Consider the following 17661-nt stretch of genomic DNA (forward strand, 5'->3'; position numbering starts at 1 on the left):
TTTAACTGCTTCAAATCACTGAACTACAAGAAAATGGTTCACAGCGGCGGAAGTCGGAAACCTTGAGCGGATGCAGTTCTTAAACTTCATGTTTTACTTTACTTGCACTACTTAAGGTTTTATGCGCATTGGCACAGAATAAGACACTCACAACACATTCAACAAATGTTGCAGCAATATTAATTATTAATTATAGCAAGATCACTTATTTACGGACTAAAAGCATTGTAACAATTATTTAGTTTCGTTAGCTTTATCCGGTTCCTCCGATTATTAAATAACTATTGAGAATACCCTGTGACCGTTTGACGTTCCATTTGCGTGGCCATTCACAATAGTGTTATCGACAAACAACATATCGTGTCACTCGACAAGTGTCAGAGAGTGCAAGTCTTTGCATTTCACAATTATTTGTTAAATTTGTAAATAAAATATTTGTTACTATTTTTTTGGTAGGATGTTAAAGGAATTGATTGTGGGAGATACAACTTTTTTCTTTGAGTGTACAGTGAATGGCGATGTAATAGAGTATTTGTTATATGATTCCGGTGAAAATTGGGTAGCATCGAAAACGAAAGAGGAAGTGGCGCAGACGTTGCAGGTTCTACAGATAAATTTTATGCCATACAGCTTTATATTTATTTATCTGGCATATAACGATAATTAATGTTATTTATTTCTTGAAAATATATATTAGCATCTGAATAAGCGCATAAAATTTGATGTGGCCACTGCTTACGATACTTTGCAAAATACGGAACCGGAATCGGCAAACTGGGCAGAGAACGACGTTGAAACGAACCAAGTGGATGTGCATGGTGCATGTGAACGTATTTTGGAACTAAAATATCGCGTTAAAGGTTGTCGATTGAATTTTGAGTGGCGCTTAAAGCGCCAAGATAACACTCTTACTATTCCGCTACCCGTTCATCAAGTTGCCAGTGTAGTTAATAATTTGCCGGCGCAAATTGAAGAGCTACTGGATGTGTTGCGGCGCAAAGAGGACGAAATAAAGCAGTATCGCACCGAATATGGAAGTTTGCGCAGATGTAAGTTAAGTTCGGTGCAAATTATTCGACCTAACTAACTACGTTCCCACGACAGTCGGTTCTACGTACCCGGAACGACCCGGATTTATATCCGGCCAAGGACTGTCACTGCAGCAGCGTTCCCAGTATATGTGTGGGGATTGTATATGCTGCTAGAACAACAACAACCTAACTAATTAGTTAATTGATTCATTATTGTAGCCACCGTTGCAACAAATGCCTTTCATGTGGATAAGTTTCGTGAACGATATGCTGAAACTGATAACAATGCAAAGATTTTGCAAAAAATTATAGCACATTGGCAAGCGAAACATGGGGAAACAGAGTCAACTAACGAGGCAAAAACTTCAATAAGTAACAATTGCAGTCCAACGAATAGAGTTAAAATAGAAGATGATGCGGATAAGAGTTCACCAAGTGGGCGCAAAAATGATCGCGAAAGTCCACGCAATAGGTAAATAATTTGTTAGTTCGCATTAGCGCGCAATATCTTTAAACCGGCGTTCGTAGTTACTAGGTAAAAAATACCACAGAGGTAATAAAACCACTTCAAATTTTTTTTCTAAAAAATATTGTGACCTGCCGCTTCAAGTACCTTTTTGCATAGAAACAAAAGACGCGCTCACTACGTAAAATAAATATTTAATAATTATACACTTATATATTATGTGGTAATTTTTACCTGGTTGCGACAGTTTGTGTTTGTATTTGTCCAGCGAAAAACCCCGGATTAATATGCACTGTTTTTTTTTTAATAGAAAACGCAAAGCAAAGCAAATGCAAAAAGCGCGAATGACATGCACACTTCAATCACGCAGACAAAAAATGGAATACGAAAGTCAAAGTCAATCGTTAAGCGAAAGTGAGCAGCCACAAGGAACCGATGAAGTGATACCAAAAGTGCCGGAAAATGTTATTAACAGTGATAATTGCGCAGATGACGCACGAAATAACGAACAGAAAGCTGAGAAATATGGTCAAACCAACATCAGATCGCCAACCGAAAAGCCAACAAGCAATGCCGCGAAAACAGTGCCAAGTCCCATTAATAATAGCGCAAGTGAGACTGCAAAGGAGGTAGCAAGGTCTTATTATTGCTCGCAATATGTGTGCTTCCGTTATAAAACTTAAACGATTCTCTCTTCTTTGCAGTAAAAACCACAATTTGTCACCGCGTGTTGTCGAAAGGCCGAATACCCGCCAAAGACGTCGCGAATGTGCAATGCATGAGAATAATTCAATTGAGTTGAAGGTGATTGAAAACGCTGGACAAAGTGAGGTCTACACGGTGGATGAGTGTACGGAGCCAGTAAAAATTAGTGGTGTTACAAGTGTTGTTCCCGATAAGGCTTCGAAAAGTAAATATTTAGCTAATTCACAAAAAATATCAGCATCACAGTTAGTGCACAAAAAGGAGTACATTAATAATGATATAAGCGCTTACGTGGACTCGGTGCTTAGTAAACTGGATGCATTGATAAGGAATTAGTAAACTGCTACAATAATAACAATAACAACAATAACAACAACAACATGAAGAATTGAATGCGCAATTCAAAGGTGCTGGCATCGAAGGCCAGCGCTACAAACTCACTTGCAATAAAAGTAGCTCAACCCCTTGCCTTACGATTAAATCTCGAAGAATAGTACGTGTGCAGACAATTAAATTTGGCGCAATTCTATGAGTGATTTATCAAAAAAAAAATAATAATAATAACAACAATAACAATAACAACAACAACATGAAGAATTGAATGCCCAATTCAAAGGTGCTGGCATCGAAGGCCAGCGCTACAAACTCACTTGCAATAAAAGTAGCTCAACCCCTTGCCTTACGATTAAATCTCGAAGAATAGTACGTGTGCAGACAATTAAATTTAGCGCAATTCTATGAGTGATTTATCAAAAAAAAAAAACTTAAAACCGTTATCTATATCAGGGCTTCTTAAACTGTGGGTTGCGACCTCCAGGGGGTCGCGAGACTACTGAAAGGGGGAAGGAATTAATTTTTTAAACTTAAAAGCACAAGAAGAATTTGCCAAATTAACAAGTGGTACTACCTTGCGACTCAGATTTTCTCAAGTGCCTGTGCATGAATTTTGGATAGAAATCAAATCAGAATATCCCCTACTATCGGAAATGGCAATGAACAAATTACTGTCATTTTGTACAACATATTTATGTGAATCAGCCTTTTCCACATTAACTTACATAAAATCAAAATACCGTGCAGCTTTAATAAACCTTGAAAATTTATTACGATCTGCACTATCTCAAATTGAGCCTAGATTTAATTATTTGTGTAAAAATAAACAATCACATCCGTCACATTAATATTGTTTGATCTTAATAATATGTTTTTATTAAAAAAATTGTTACAAAAGTTTATTTTTTCTATTGAATATATAGATATATAGTTTTATGCCATTCTATTTATTGTGTTTTATTACGACCGATATCCCGTCAACGTTTCCAATTATATATATGTGAAATGAATGGGTACATATTCTTTAATCCCTATTTTATTTACATTGTAAAATAGTGCGGTATTACATCTACATCTACGGTTAATATATATTTCATTATATGGAGGAGGGGGTCGTTTAAAATTTCCTAAGCTTGAAGGGGGTCGCTATACAAAAAAGTTTAAGAAGCCCTGATCTATATTAAAGTCAGTTTAGCTAGAATATAAAAAAAAGACCATGTGCAGCAATAATAATATTTTTATTTTACAAGTTGAAAGAAATCCATATGATTCTAAACGTTAAAATATTCTGCGGGTGACGCCAGTCAATTTGGAATTTAGTGTAGAAAATCTTGACGGGCGAGGCCCGTCATTTCCACTCAAGGGGTTGAAATGCTAAATTACTGTTGCGAAATTGTTGTATATGTGTGTGTGTTTTTTAGAATTCTAGAATATGTAAATGTTAAAGTTTGTATTTGTCGCAATTTATAATCGAAACATAGTTTTTGTAATATATCTTATTATTTTATCAAATATGTACAAACAAATTTAACCCTTTTTGTATTTTGTAATAAATGAAATTTAGTTTCAGTCGAAAATTAAATTGACTTCCCAATATGCCTTTCAATTATATTACCGACTATGGCTGATAACTTAAATATTGAAGCCATTGTTAGCTTATTGTGTCACTTTCGGTATTAATATATTTATTCTCCATACACTTACATACATATTTATCAATAATGATAAATGATATCGTGTGTAATCATAACGCCAAAAATATTTTTGACTACTTGTATGTGCGTATGTGCGTATGTGTAGCAGTATAAAGTTTTGTTACTTCATGGCTACATTTCTGCAAGGAAGAAATCATTCGTTCGGTAACAGTCGTTTGGTCGGCGCCTTTGACTTGCTGGCGGTGTTTAAGTAGATATGTATGTATATATATTTGTGTTGACATAATACGGGTGGGAGTATGACTAACCATTTCATTCGCAGACTAGTGTACATTTGAAAATGTGGCTACAATTTGGGTTTTTCACAATTTGGTGTATTTTACAAAACGCTGCGTCAATCCAAGCATGTGAGTGATAAAAAATAGTTTAAAAATGTGCAGTAACTTTAGGGTGAAAACGAAGTGATGCTTTTATAAACATTTTATGCATACTCTGCATCCTAAAGAAAAGGACATTTTGTTGTCTTAAGGAAAATGAAATAAATTTCTTGGTATGACGACAAAGCTTTGTACTGAGGAGCGATTTAAAATAAGTTGGCGGAAAATTCCGTTTGATATTTGATTATCTGTGTTATATTTTTTATCTTCACAGCCCAACCCAACAATGAAAGCAACCCAACGCAAGTATCTCGTCCCTATTTGCTAACGGAAAATGGTTCAAAAATTATAGGTGGCTCGCCTGTGGGCATCACAAGTGCACCATGGCAGGTTTCGTTGCGTCTAAAGAAAAACGAGTTTAACTACGGCTATGGCCACATATGTGGAGGATCGGTGATAACAACGCGTGTGGTTATTTCAGCAGCGCATTGTACCGTCAAGTGAGTATCGACATTTTACAGGCTACACACCCAAGCATATATACTGCGTAAATATGTATACATACACATACATAAAGGGTGGTTAAGTTTCAAGGGCCGGTGTTGATTTGGAATAAAATACAATTCTTTTAAGAAATTATTGTCATTTTTCTTTATTATGATAATATTGGTATTGCTCATTGGCCAAATAGCCACCGCGGCCAAGGCGGCACACCTCCATCCGATGGTCCAAATTTTCGATGACGCTGAGGCATAATTGAGGTTCTATGCCGTTAATGTGCCGAATTATCTCATCCTTTAGTTCTTGAATTGTTGCTGGCTTATCGACGTACAGCTTTTCTTTTCAGCTTTTCAAATAACCCCGAAGAAAAAAGTCCAACGTGGTTCCATTTCCAAGGTGTGGTTCACATTCAACATCGGCCCTTGAAATTTAACCACCCTTTATGTATCTACGTATGCTTATATATTATGAATTATACCAGCTTTTGCGTTTTCCCGCAGCTCCGCTGTTACACCACTCACATATCGTGCCGCCAGCGAGTTTACCATAGTCATGGGATCTGTGTATCTGTACGAGGTCACTCCATATACGCTGCAGTTCAATGTACTGGAAGTGGTGCCAAATCCTGATTACGATAGCACAACACTCCAAAACGATGTGGCATTGTTTTTCATAGATGGTTTGATTCCTGAAAATTATGCAACTGTAGCACCAATTTCGCTTAACCGACAGGCCTTGTCAGCGGGTGTCAATTGTACGGTGACCGGTTGGGGCATAACGGAAAGCGTGAGTACAAATTGTTCGTATTTATTTACTTGGTTATTATTTTACGCTTCCATAGGGCATAGTTTGGCCAGAACTATTGAGTGCTGTCGTTCCGATTGTCGCTTCGTCGCAGTGCAACACCAGCTATGAAGGCGCCATTACTCAGGGTATGATTTGTGCTGGCTACCTGGAGACTGGCGGTGTAGACGCCTGTCAGGGAGATTCTGGTGGCCCATTGGCATGCAATGACACTTTGGCAGGTGTTGTTTCTTGGGGCAATGGTTGTGCGCTGAGTGGCTACCCCGGCGTCTATGCGAATGTCTCTGAGTACTATGACTGGGTCTTGCTGACGAACTCCACATTTAATTACACCTATTACAGTGGTGCTATGGGCCGAAGTTGTAGGCTGCAGCAACTGGTGTGGGGAATTTTCTGTGTGTTGATTAGTTCGATATGGGCAAAAGTGGCATAGATTTAAAATGTGTTGATTGGAGGTGAATATGAAATTGCCAAGGAGGAGAGTTGTTGCGTATGACTGTTGCATATTTTTGCTATTTATTTTTAAGTAGCGAACAAATAATAATTATTTTATATGAAACAGCTTTTACGTGTATTTAACTAAATACTTAATTTTTTTATATTTACGTAATCTAAATATTTAGGGAGAAACAAGTTATTATTTTTGTTGTTATTATACAGAGAGCTGCAATAAAATCGCCTAATTGAAAATTGATGAAAAAACGTAGTTCTGTTGATTTTGTTAAAATAAACAGTTGTTGTTGTAGCAGCATAAACATTCCCCATACATATACGGGGAATACTCTGCTGAAGGGACAGTCCTTGGCCGGATATAAATCCGTGTCGTTCCGGTTACGTAGAACCAACTGCGGTGGGAACGAGTAGCTCTTCGTCTGCAATGGGTGGTGATTGGACTGGATCATTGATAGTTGTGCAAGTATGAAAGTAGAGCCTAGTCTAGTGGACATTCTCAATAACAAAGCAACAAAATACGGGAATTTCCATACGACAGTAAGAAAATGGAATGTGGGTTACAAATTATTTCATGAAGCGCAAAAAAGCTTTGATACAGTGCTGCTCAACTGAATAGGTTTGAAAATTATTTCTTCTATTATTTCTTCTCTCTTTGTTCCTATGGAATTTTCTCCTTCTTTCTTTTTTGTTTTGAATATTCATTTGTTTACTCATAATATGACAGAATTTTGCTATCATCGTGAAATTCGCTAAATGTGTGGTCTATTTTCGGCTCATCTGATTAGGTTTGACAACTTTGACTTCACTTTTTGATTGACTGCGTGATTGAAAACATATAATTTCTTTGGTCTACTTAAATTTAAAGTAATTGCTACCATTTCTTTTTAATATGGGTCGGGGAAAAGCTTTAACCGATTTTGAAAAAGGTCAAATTAAAGGCCATATTGAATCTGGCCTAAAACATAATGAAATAGCAAAGATGATTGGTCGAAGCCAAAACGTGGTAAGCAATTTTCTTCGTAATGAAGCCGATTACGGGAAAATAATGAAAGGAGGAAAAAAATATGCTACAACGGCATCAGAGAGGCCTCCTCTCAATGATGCACGGAAGGAAGCGGTACTTCGATTTGCGCGGGATCACATGACATGGAACAAGGAGTAGAAGGCTGCCGTCTTCTCCGACGAAAAAAAGTCTAATCTCGACGGACCGGATGGCTACAACTATTATTTTCACGATCTGTGAAAAGGGGAATGCTTTTTGAGTCGTCATCACTCCTGTACAGGAGTCGTAATGATTTGGGGAGCCATGTTGTTTTATGGAACTTGCGAGCTGCAGTTTGTTTCATCAAATATGAATGCAAATGTCTATAAGACTGTGCTCCAAAAGGTTTTTCCCCAGTTTTCCGAAATTTTTGGACCTATTCAATGGACGTACCAATAAGACAACGTCCCCATCCATACCGCCCGGGTTACAAAAACGTGGATTAAGGACCAGAATGTCAACTTGCTCGAGTGGCCGCCATACTCCCCAGTCTTAAATATTATCGAGAACATTTGGGGACTTTTATCCAGGAGAGGGTATGAAGAAGGAAGAAAATTTCAAGACTCGGCGACCTTGGTTGAAGCGATTAAAAAAGCCTGGTCAACTATTTCAGTGAGTAAAATTGAAAAATATTACGATTTCTTATCAACTCGAATGTTTGAAATAATTAAGAATAAGGGTGGTCATACCAAATATTAAATAATGCAGAAATAGTGTCTTTTATTATTTAAGTTACCAAGTGCTATGAAATATTGCTGTGAATAATTTTTTTTTATAGTTTTGTTGGTCAAACCTATTCACTTGAGCCAAAAATAATGTAGATTTTCAGCTATGTTTTTGAAAATATAATAAAAAAAAATATAAAAACCAACCCAAAAACTTTTGTATTTTATAAATAATTGATCGTTTTACTTAACAACATTTATTTGGTTTAAATCCGAGTGCTCGTTATGAAGATATTATGTTCCAAGTCTAAAAAAGAAATCAAACCTATTCAGTTGAGCGGCACTGTATAAAGAAAAATAAGAAATCCTCAACGTGTTCGGTCCTTAGAACATAGTTAAAGTTACTGCTTATTTCAGCAAGGTTTACATAATTGTGTGTTTGCGGTGAATTTATCTCATAAAATGTAACTAATTATAACAAAAAAAAACCATATATTTCCGCATTCTCTAAAAATACACCCTGTTCATACGACGTAAAAAGAGAATACATACATATTGGTTTACAAATAAAGAAAAAATATACTAAGCATTACAATTATATTAAATTTTTTTTTAAATATTATTTCGAAGTCACCCATTAAGGGGGAACACCACTGTGAACGCGTGAAACTGAAGTGATTTTCATGAATTTTTTTTTATAAGTAGGGATGATTTTTTGAGGACCGGACAAATTATAATTTATTTAACATATATTCAACTATACTGACACAAATTTTTAATAAAAAATATTAAAAATTACAATTGTTATTAATATTAATGGAATGACGTCATAAAAAACTGATACACCCTGGTTGCCACGATACAGCGGTAAAAAATCATCTGAAAGCAAAAAACCAAAAAATTCTTAATCTATACATCAATGGCTATCGTCGTACGGGGCGGTTTTTTTTATTTTGTTGTTTTTTTTTTTGAGAAAATGGTGCAGGTTTGAAAAATTAGTTTGTGTTTTTACCCTTTTTTTGTTTTCGAAAGGCTTGAATAAATATAAATTTTTGAAAGTTTTAAAAACGGCTATGTACGCCTATAGCCAATACATGTACAAAAATTAAAATCGATTCATAAGTCTTCGAGAAATCGAGGCCACCGTGTTCAGAAAAGTCGTTTCGAGAAAAACACGTTTAAAGTTTTGATTGGCCGTTGTAACTCACTACCTGCACTTATTGTATTGGGTATAACTTCGTCAATTTTCAAGATGTTAAGTAAAAATTTTTTTTTACATATTTTTGAATATATCTACTGTAAGAAGATTTTTAGAAAAATAACAGTGGTGTTCCCCCTTAAAGTAAAGTAAGAAAGTGGTATGCAGCATCGTTTTGGGAATATTTAGCAACGTAGACACGAAATCCGATTTTTCGCATAAGGATTTGTAAGATTGGCAACGTCGACGTTAATGCTATATCCATGCAAAAAAAATCTCTATGAATAAATTGCGCACCTTTGACATGCGCGCTTAAGGAAAACAACTTCCATGGGTAACAAGCATTTTTTAGCATCTCCCATTCTAGGCGCACATTAAGTTCATGGAGAAGTGCTTATTAATAAAGATTTTGGAATAACAACTACCCTGTTTGTTTATAAAATTTAAAAATAAACTAACTACCAGTTAAATTACTTAATAGGTAGTGACCACTTAAAACAAACAAAAAAAAAAAACTATGAAAATATTTAAATGGTAAATGGTATCTCCTTGAACTCTGGGGGCATTGGCGGGTTTCTCATTTGAGCCGTATATTGTACTTCTTAATGAATTCGCGGGACTTATTCTTAACAGATTCGGTGACGACAAGTGTCTGACCAACCGACTCACAATACTTCAGCTTCTTCACCATGGCGAAGTTTGTCAGCTGGTAGAATTTTAAATTTAGCTTGTTAACAATGGAGTGGGGGGCTAAGGATAATCGCTTTGCAGTGATTGGAGTACAAAAGAGTGGAAAAAGCGCAAGTGAAATTTGCGAATTGCTAGAAAAACTTGATATTTCGCGAATGTTTGTTTTTCGTTTTTAGTTTTTTCCAAATCTCTGATATGACAGACAGAAAAGGAAGTGGTCATCCACGCGTGGTTCGAATCGGTGCAGCCATAAAAGCCGTTCGAGAAATAATTCGCAGAAATCCCCGTAGAAAGCAGAAAATCATGTCCAGGGAAATGAATGCATCGACCAGACCCATATCAAAACTAATTAGAGATGATCTCCATATGAAAGCCTTCCGTCACTCAAGTGGTCATCTTTTGACAACGCACTTGAAGAAAACCAGACTCGACAGATGCAAGCAGCTTCATCGGTGGCACGCGGTCAGCGGCCATGAAAATATTATTCTCACAGATGACAAAATTTTCACTGTTGAAGAAGTTTTTAATAAGCAAAACGATAAAATCTATGCTTAAACTTCTAAAGACGCAAAAAACGTTGTTCCAAGCGTAACCACCATCCAGCCTTTGTAATGGTTTGATGAAGCGTGTCTCATAAAGTCGTTATACCTCTTCATTTCCGCGAAAAAGGAGTTAAGACCGGGGCAAAAGTGTACCAGGAGGATGAGTAGATTGCCTTAGAAAGCGTGGTGAAGCAGTAGAGCAGTACTCTCTTCCATGGAGAGCATTGGATCTTTTAGCAAGATTCCGCCCCAGCCCATAAGCGAAAAACCACTCAGCAGTAGCTAAATAACATTGCTCCTGGGTTCATAACCCCAGAAGATTGGCAGTCTGGAAGCCCAGATTTGAATCTATTGGACTACAGTTTGTATTCAGAATTGGAGAACAGGGACTGTCAAATACTTCACAGAAATTCGAAGAGTCTCAAACAATCTTGGGTTCGAGCAGCGACGTCAGTATCCATGGAAACCTCGCGCGCTGCAACAACCGAATGGCCTAATCGTTTGCTTGGCCTGTGTAAAAGCAAATGGTGACCATTTCGAATGAAAATTTTAAATTTTGTTTTTAATACAATATTTACTGATTAAATAAATCTAGGTAGGTAGGTAGGTAAGATGGGAAGAGTATCCCAGGTACGCTACAAGTAGCACTTACGTGCCGTTTTGATACCATAAAGGGGAAAAATAAATCTAACTTCATTAAAAAATTTATTATAATTTCATATCTATAACGGACTTAACTTGTAACAGAACTTATGGTAGGACTAAATATACTCTCAACATTTGAAACGCCTCTATTAATCGGACCAAGATTTTTAAATAAGTACACAATGCACTCTGAGCGCGCAAAAATTAAAATTTTTTTTCTTCCAAATATTGGCGTATTTGGTATTGTTGGAGGGGTTATTTATCAATTACTAAGGCTCATACCCTACTTGTTGTATGAAATTATTGATATCTAGTAAAAACGCCCTTGAAGTTTACATATAATATTTCAATCCAAATATTTTAGAACCTCATCCGTTTCTTACATCGGTCTTACATGCAACAAATTGTCAAAAGTAAAACTTAAGAGATGATAAGTTACATTCGCCATTTTTTCACTAACAATTTCCTAAAACAACTGCAAAACTTTACTTGCTTAAATTTGAGGTTCTTTGCTTAGACTCGCTAGTAAAAATAATGCTAAAGCTTAAAGGAGTAAATCTAAAAATCATGTTCTTAATAAAAATATGCTCTTTTGTCTGTTGAAATATAAAAAAATTGAAAACTTTTTTGCAGGTATACAAAATCTTATTCCCGTAGCCACTACACATTTTTTAAGTTATTACATCAATATTTCCGTAATTGAAATGCCAAAAAAATGAAAAGTATTGGCTGTACAACTAATTAATTTCGTATATTTTTGTTAAAAAAAAAATTTATTTAAGTATAAAAGTGAAAAAATATTTTATTCAAAATATTGTCCATCGAAAGCGGCAACTTTTTCCGATCTTTCAGGCAATTTATGGATTCCATGCCAAAAAAACTTCTCATCTTTTGTGCCGAGAAAGGCATCAAGCCATTTTTTAATACCTTCAACATTGGTGAAGAGTATTCCGAAACAAGCGGTAATCAGAAGGAGCTATGTTTGGACTATAAGGCGGGTGAGGTAGAATTTCCCATCCGGCATTCATGTGGCCGAGCATTGTCATGATGGAAAATCAATTTCTCGTGTCTGGTCGCCCATTCTGACCGTTTTTCGGCTATTGCTTGCTTCAAACGTATCAATTGTAGCCTGTATAGCTCTCCCGTGATCGTCTGGCCCGATTTCAACAGCTCATAGTACAACACACCCTTCTGGTCCCACCAAATACAGAGCATTACCTTCAAACCATGAATACTCGGCTTTGGTGTCGATTTGGCTGGTTGGCCTGGCTTCACATATGATCATTTACGCTTTGGGTTGTCGTAATGAATCCACTTTTCTTCGCCAGTGACAATACGATGCAAAAACGATTTCTTTTTGTGGCGATTAATCAGCATTTCAGCATACAAAATCGTCTCTCAACGTCTCTCGGCTTCAATTTGTGTGGCGCCCAATTTCCTTGTTTGTGAATGTATCCGGCTGCTTTTAAACGAACAGAAATGGCTTGTTGAGTGACTTCCAATGTTTTTCCATAGTTCTTCTTGAGTTTTACATGAATCTTGATCGAGTAATGCCTCCAATTCTTCGTCTTGAAACTTTTTTGATGGACCCGATCGCTCTTTGTCTTCTGTGTCAAAATCACCACTTTTAAATCGTGCAAACCACTGCTGACATACTCTAACCTCTGGAGCATATTCAGGATAAGCTTCTGAGAGTAAACGATGTGCTTCTGTTGCACTTTTTTTTAAATTGAAGAGCAAAAGCAAACCACCCCGCAAATGCTGTTTTGTTGGAACGCAATTTGACATTTTGACTTTAATAGAAAAAGTTTGTGTGTTTACTAATATTCATTGTGACATATCAAATTTATTTGATTTATTGGCGTGCTTTAACATAGAATAGCCGTCACTGTCAAAATATTGACTACATAAATAGATATGAGGTTAGTAACAAATACGAAATTAATTAGTTGTACACCCGATACTATACAAATAACTAAAATTAACTAAAGGGTTTTCCAATACGAGGTGTTATTCCCGTAAAAGATAAGTGGTTTCATTGCTTGTGTGGCACGTAGCGCCGTCTTGTTGAAAATAAACGTTATCCAGATCAATACCATCCAATTCCGGCCATAAAAAATCATTAATCATGTCTCAAAATAATCCATTCACCGGTACTGTTGCTCCGGCTTTATTTTCGAAAACGTAAGGTCCAATGACTCCGCCGGACCATAAACCGCACCAAACAGCTGCACGTTGAGGATAGAGAGGCTTTTCAACAATAACTCTTGGATTTTCAGAGCCACAGATCCGACAATTTTGCTTGTTGACGAAGAAACCGAGGTGGAAATGGCCCTCATCACTCAAGATGATTTTTGGGTGGAATTCCGAATCATTTTCATGCATTTCAACGACCCAATCAGCAAAGACACGACGTTGTTGATGATCGGCCGGCTTGAGTTCGTGTGTTAACTGGACTTTATAAGCCTTAAGAACCGACTCTTCATGCAAACGGTGTAATGACGTTTGTGGAATGCCTAATTCCAAAGAACGACGAGCAATGGACAAACCTGGGTTTTCTTCAACACTTTCGGCTACAACAGCAATATTTTCGGCTGTTCTGAGCGACGTGCACGGGTTTTGGTTTTATTCTTCACATCACTAACTGGTCCCAACAGCTCGAAAGTTTTCACCAATTTCTGTATTGCGGTCCGACAAGGTGCTTCACGATTACCCAAAAATTTTCGAGTTTTACGAACCGTCTCTGCCAAATTTTCACCACCTTTATAGTGAGTTTTAATAATTTCAATGCGTTGTTTAAGCGTGAATCGTTCCATTTTTATTAGTAGCGTAGTTTCTACTTGTCAAATATCAAAATATGACAGTTTCAAAAGTGACATCTACCGAAATAGCGGGCTATTCAAAATAACGCTTGTTATTAAAAATAGCAACAACATTACTTTATTTTACTGAAATATCAAAAAAGGAAAATTAGCAGGAAAGGAAAGTATCAAAAAAAAAAAAAAAACCGAACAATTGTGACAAAAGCAGTGATTCACTGTGATAAATATGGATTTATTTAAAACAAAGTCAATGATAAAGTACGTAATGAATGGGAGCGGCCATAAAAGGCGAGTGGGGGCTTGTGCGTGACTAATATTGACACTGTGGGCATGAAAATCTAAATTAAAAAAAAATGTGAGCCTGGCAGATGTGAAACATCGTGTGTGTACAGTGTACAAGTAATATGCATAAAAGATAATATTATTACAGGAATTAAATATAGCCTAATGAAAAAATGAAGTATTACGAATTTCTTACAGAAAATTGTAACTTTATTTAATAAACATTTATTTACATGTGATATCAAAATTCGATATTAATATCAAGCCACAATTTGAATATATTTTCATCTGTGACTTCAGTAATAGTTATATTCGATGTTTCCTCTGCCGGTATTACTGTGACGATTGGTTGATGATAACTAAAGTACGTTACAAAAGTATTGGATGAAATATTATCAAGATATCTCACAAATACAGCATCTATTTTTGTTCCATATTTGGTAGTAGATTCTCTTGGATTGTTGTTGATTTGCAATTGAAATTCTTTTTGAAGTGTGCTTTGAATGCTGAAATTTTTGCATTTTTAGGTGGCGCAAAATTAATCATCCAGTTTTTTATTTGAAAATTATTAAATAAAATTAAAAAAAAATTAAATAAAAAAATGACTGAGTGATGAAGTTTTTTGACGTTTCTGGTGTCGCAATATTAATTATCCAGTTTTGTATTTGAAAATTATTAAATAAAGTTTAAAAAATATTAAATAAAAAAATGATTTTGAGTGATGGAATTTTTGAATTTTCAGGTGGCGCAAAATTAATCATCCAGATTTGTATTTGAAAGTTATTAAATAAAATTTAAAAAAATTAAATAAAACAATGACTTTGAGTGGTGATATTTTTTGAATTTTCAGGTGGCGCAAAATTAATTATCCAGTTTTGTATTTGAAAATTATTAATAAAATTAAAAAAATAATAAATAAAGAAATTATATTGAGTGATGACTTTTGACCTTTACGCCCGCCATTGCTTGTCTGTTTTTATACAGCAGCTCTACACTTCACAAATTTCAGTTATGATTGACGTACTGCACTATTTGTGAAAAATATAAATAATCCGATAGCATGATTAATTTTGTATCACTTTGTATGATAATCAAAATGTGTCTTTAAAATATGCCTTCCTCCATAGGCCTAAACTTTTTATTCAATTTCAACTTTTGCTCATTACGAGCTGGCATATCTCGAATTTGCTATTAAATAAGTTTGCACTTTTCATTTCGAATTAATAAAGCAATAAATTTGGCATTGCAAAATAGTTCCACTTGGTTTAAATAATTGAGTAATGAAACTTCTTTCTGCTGTGGCTCTGCTTTCTGTGACCTTTTGATATTTTTCAACTCAAACACTGACCTTCGTCATTTCTCCGCACAGAGAGCGCGCCTCAAAGGTGCCCACTCTAGCCAGCCTTCCAGTTTCCCATGAATTCTCTGTAATCGAATTCCTATTATCTACATAGCAAATTACCGAACACATTCAAAAACACATAACGCACCAACATTTACTAAGCACTTACGAGCATCCAACTTGCCGCTCGTTAGCAACTCTAAATTTGTCTCTCTAACATGGCACACATAAATACTAACACACTTTAACCCACATCATTTGTGAGTTGTTCCTTTGAAATTGGCTTAGCACTTCTCATACTACTACACATAAATACTACTACACACGTCAAGCGTCGCCACGCCAACGATTCGGTTTACAAGTGAGCCAATAGATGTTTCACATCAAAAGAAACAGTTTTTTTCGAGTGTCTAACAACAAAAGTTCTGATTCCTGACTTTGTAAACACTTTCATAATTTCTATAGTTTTGCACAATTAAGGGGTTAGGTGGGTTTGAAAATTTCAAAAAATCGATTTTTTTTTGTCTTATTAAATAGTATAATATGTTTAAAATATTCTCCTAAAATTTCAAATTGATCCGAGAAAAATTCTACGAGATAGACCCTTCAGAAGTTCCGCCCATCAGGCCATGTCAGTGCAGCGTTTCGCAGGTATACGCGTTTATCTCAAAACTCGATTTTTTAAGTCGGTGGACACGATTTCTCGAAAAGTTATGAAGCGATTTTGTTCAAATTTTGCACACATCTTTGGAATAACATTATCAAGTTATTGAACGAAGGATTTTTTTTTATTTTTATTGCAACTAATTTTTTCGAGCCAACACATGACGAAAATTTGACCAAAAAATGTGTTTTTTTGTTCAAAGTCTGTCAAAAATTCAAATTAAATTTTATTTTTTTTTTCCTTCGTCCAGTAACGAGATTTATCCATGTACTAACGAAATATTTTTGGTTTTTTGATTTTAAATGAACCAATAATGAGTTATGCTGTCCACGGCAAGAGCATTTTTTTGTGAGACGTTAAGGGAGATGAAGTACCAACGGCTGAGTTTTCGGAATTTTTAAATAAAAATTTCACAAAATACTGTTTAAATATGTATCTTTGATATGCTGAATTGTTTAAATAAAATATATGATTGTATATATTAAAAAAAAAATAGTAAAAATATCCTTTTTTTGAACCTCTGTAACCCACCTAACCCCTTAAACTACATCCAACTCTCTTTTACACGACCTGTTTTTATACAAAATTTTCGTTCTTGCACAAATCTCAAAACAAAAAATGTTTTTCCAAACAAAACATAATTCCTAAAAGAATGTCTTGGTGGTGGGGGTGTTTACTGAGTGGCACAGCCCACCAAATTGTGCGTAGATGACTAGATGCGAAACTCTTTTTCTTGTGAGACCGCTGAAAAATGTGCATTTTTTATAACATTCGTCAGTAATGCCACACCAGAAGAAACATTGAATGGGTATTTTTTAAACAAAAGTTGCGAATTTTTAGTTTCCACACCACCATTGAGGTTGGTATTTAGTGTGCGGTTGCCCAGTAGCCGTATATCACCCGTATACACCTACATTTAATAAAAATAAGCACACTCCATATGAAATAATATATGTAGAGTAAGATCGGGTATTGTGGGCTATTCGGGTAATGTGGTCAACGTCTGTATTTTTCATAATAACGAACATGCACTAGAAAGACTGCTTATGAACTTCAAAACTCATATAATGGATGTTTTATGCTGCTCGCCTTTTGAATTGGACTCTTTACTGATGAGCAGTCCATAACTTCGTGCGTTCTTTAAAGGTGGTTTTAAAATTATTAAAAAAGATGTTTAAAGTATTTATTAATCAATAACATATTTTCCTTCATTATATTTAATGTCTTGCCAACGTTTAAGCAAATTTTTAATTCCCTGCTCAAATATTTTTTTCCTTGGAACCAAAATACGCTTCGATATCCCTTTTTATAGCTTCTTTTGAGGAGTAGTTCTTGTTACTCATATGGAAAAGGTGATAACCACAAGGTGCAATATCCGGAGAGTATGGTGGATGCGGCATTAGCTCCCATCCGAGCTCGTTCAGCTTGCGGAATGTTTGCCTTG

The 17661-nt window shown here is 35.6% G+C and overlaps 2 protein-coding genes across 3 annotated transcripts; both read left to right on the forward strand.

Moving 5' to 3' along the window:
* Positions 1 to 372: 372 nt before the first annotated feature.
* LOC129236882 (uncharacterized) lies at positions 373 to 4121 on the forward strand. Of its 2 annotated transcripts, none has more exons than XM_054871155.1 (5): positions 373 to 601; positions 698 to 1049; positions 1251 to 1503; positions 1808 to 2134; positions 2202 to 4121. In XM_054871155.1, the coding sequence occupies exons 1-5, from the start codon at positions 458 to 460 to the stop codon at positions 2536 to 2538; spliced, it is 1413 nt and encodes a 470-aa protein (XP_054727130.1). In that variant the 5' UTR covers positions 373 to 457; the 3' UTR covers positions 2539 to 4121. The 2 variants fall into 2 exon arrangements, with proteins under 2 accessions (XP_054727130.1, XP_054727131.1); XM_054871156.1 differs by having other exon boundaries at positions 1808 to 2126; positions 2202 to 2316.
* Positions 4122 to 4229: 108 nt separating this feature from the next.
* On the forward strand, positions 4230 to 6534 carry LOC129238051 (trypsin-like). The gene is made up of 4 exons (XM_054873091.1): positions 4230 to 4597; positions 4842 to 5067; positions 5569 to 5854; positions 5910 to 6534. The coding sequence occupies exons 1-4, from the start codon at positions 4531 to 4533 to the stop codon at positions 6303 to 6305; spliced, it is 975 nt and encodes a 324-aa protein (XP_054729066.1). The 5' UTR covers positions 4230 to 4530; the 3' UTR covers positions 6306 to 6534.
* The last annotated feature ends 11127 nt before the right edge of the window (positions 6535 to 17661 follow it).

The sequence above is a fragment of the Anastrepha obliqua genome, chromosome 2, assembly GCF_027943255.1.
Source record: "Anastrepha obliqua isolate idAnaObli1 chromosome 2, idAnaObli1_1.0, whole genome shotgun sequence".
NCBI classification, from domain to species: Eukaryota; Metazoa; Arthropoda; class Insecta; order Diptera; family Tephritidae; genus Anastrepha; species Anastrepha obliqua.

Bases quoted from the DNA above. Each gene is read 5' to 3' on its own strand.
- LOC129238051 (XM_054873091.1), top strand. From the start codon at position 4,531: ATGTGGCTACAATTTGGGTTTTTCACAATTTGGTGTATTTTACAAAAC. The intron at 4,598-4,841 runs GTGAGTGATAAA...TTATCTTCACAG, and splicing joins CGCTGCGTCAATCCAAGCAT to CCCAACCCAACAATGAAAGC. The intron at 5,855-5,909 runs GTGAGTACAAAT...ACGCTTCCATAG, and splicing joins GTTGGGGCATAACGGAAAGC to GGCATAGTTTGGCCAGAACT.
- LOC129236882 (XM_054871155.1), top strand. From the start codon at position 458: ATGTTAAAGGAATTGATTGTGGGAGATACAACTTTTTTCTTTGAGTGT. The intron at 602-697 runs GTTCTACAGATA...AATATATATTAG, and splicing joins AAGTGGCGCAGACGTTGCAG to CATCTGAATAAGCGCATAAA. The intron at 1,050-1,250 runs GTAAGTTAAGTT...TCATTATTGTAG, and splicing joins ATATGGAAGTTTGCGCAGAT to CCACCGTTGCAACAAATGCC.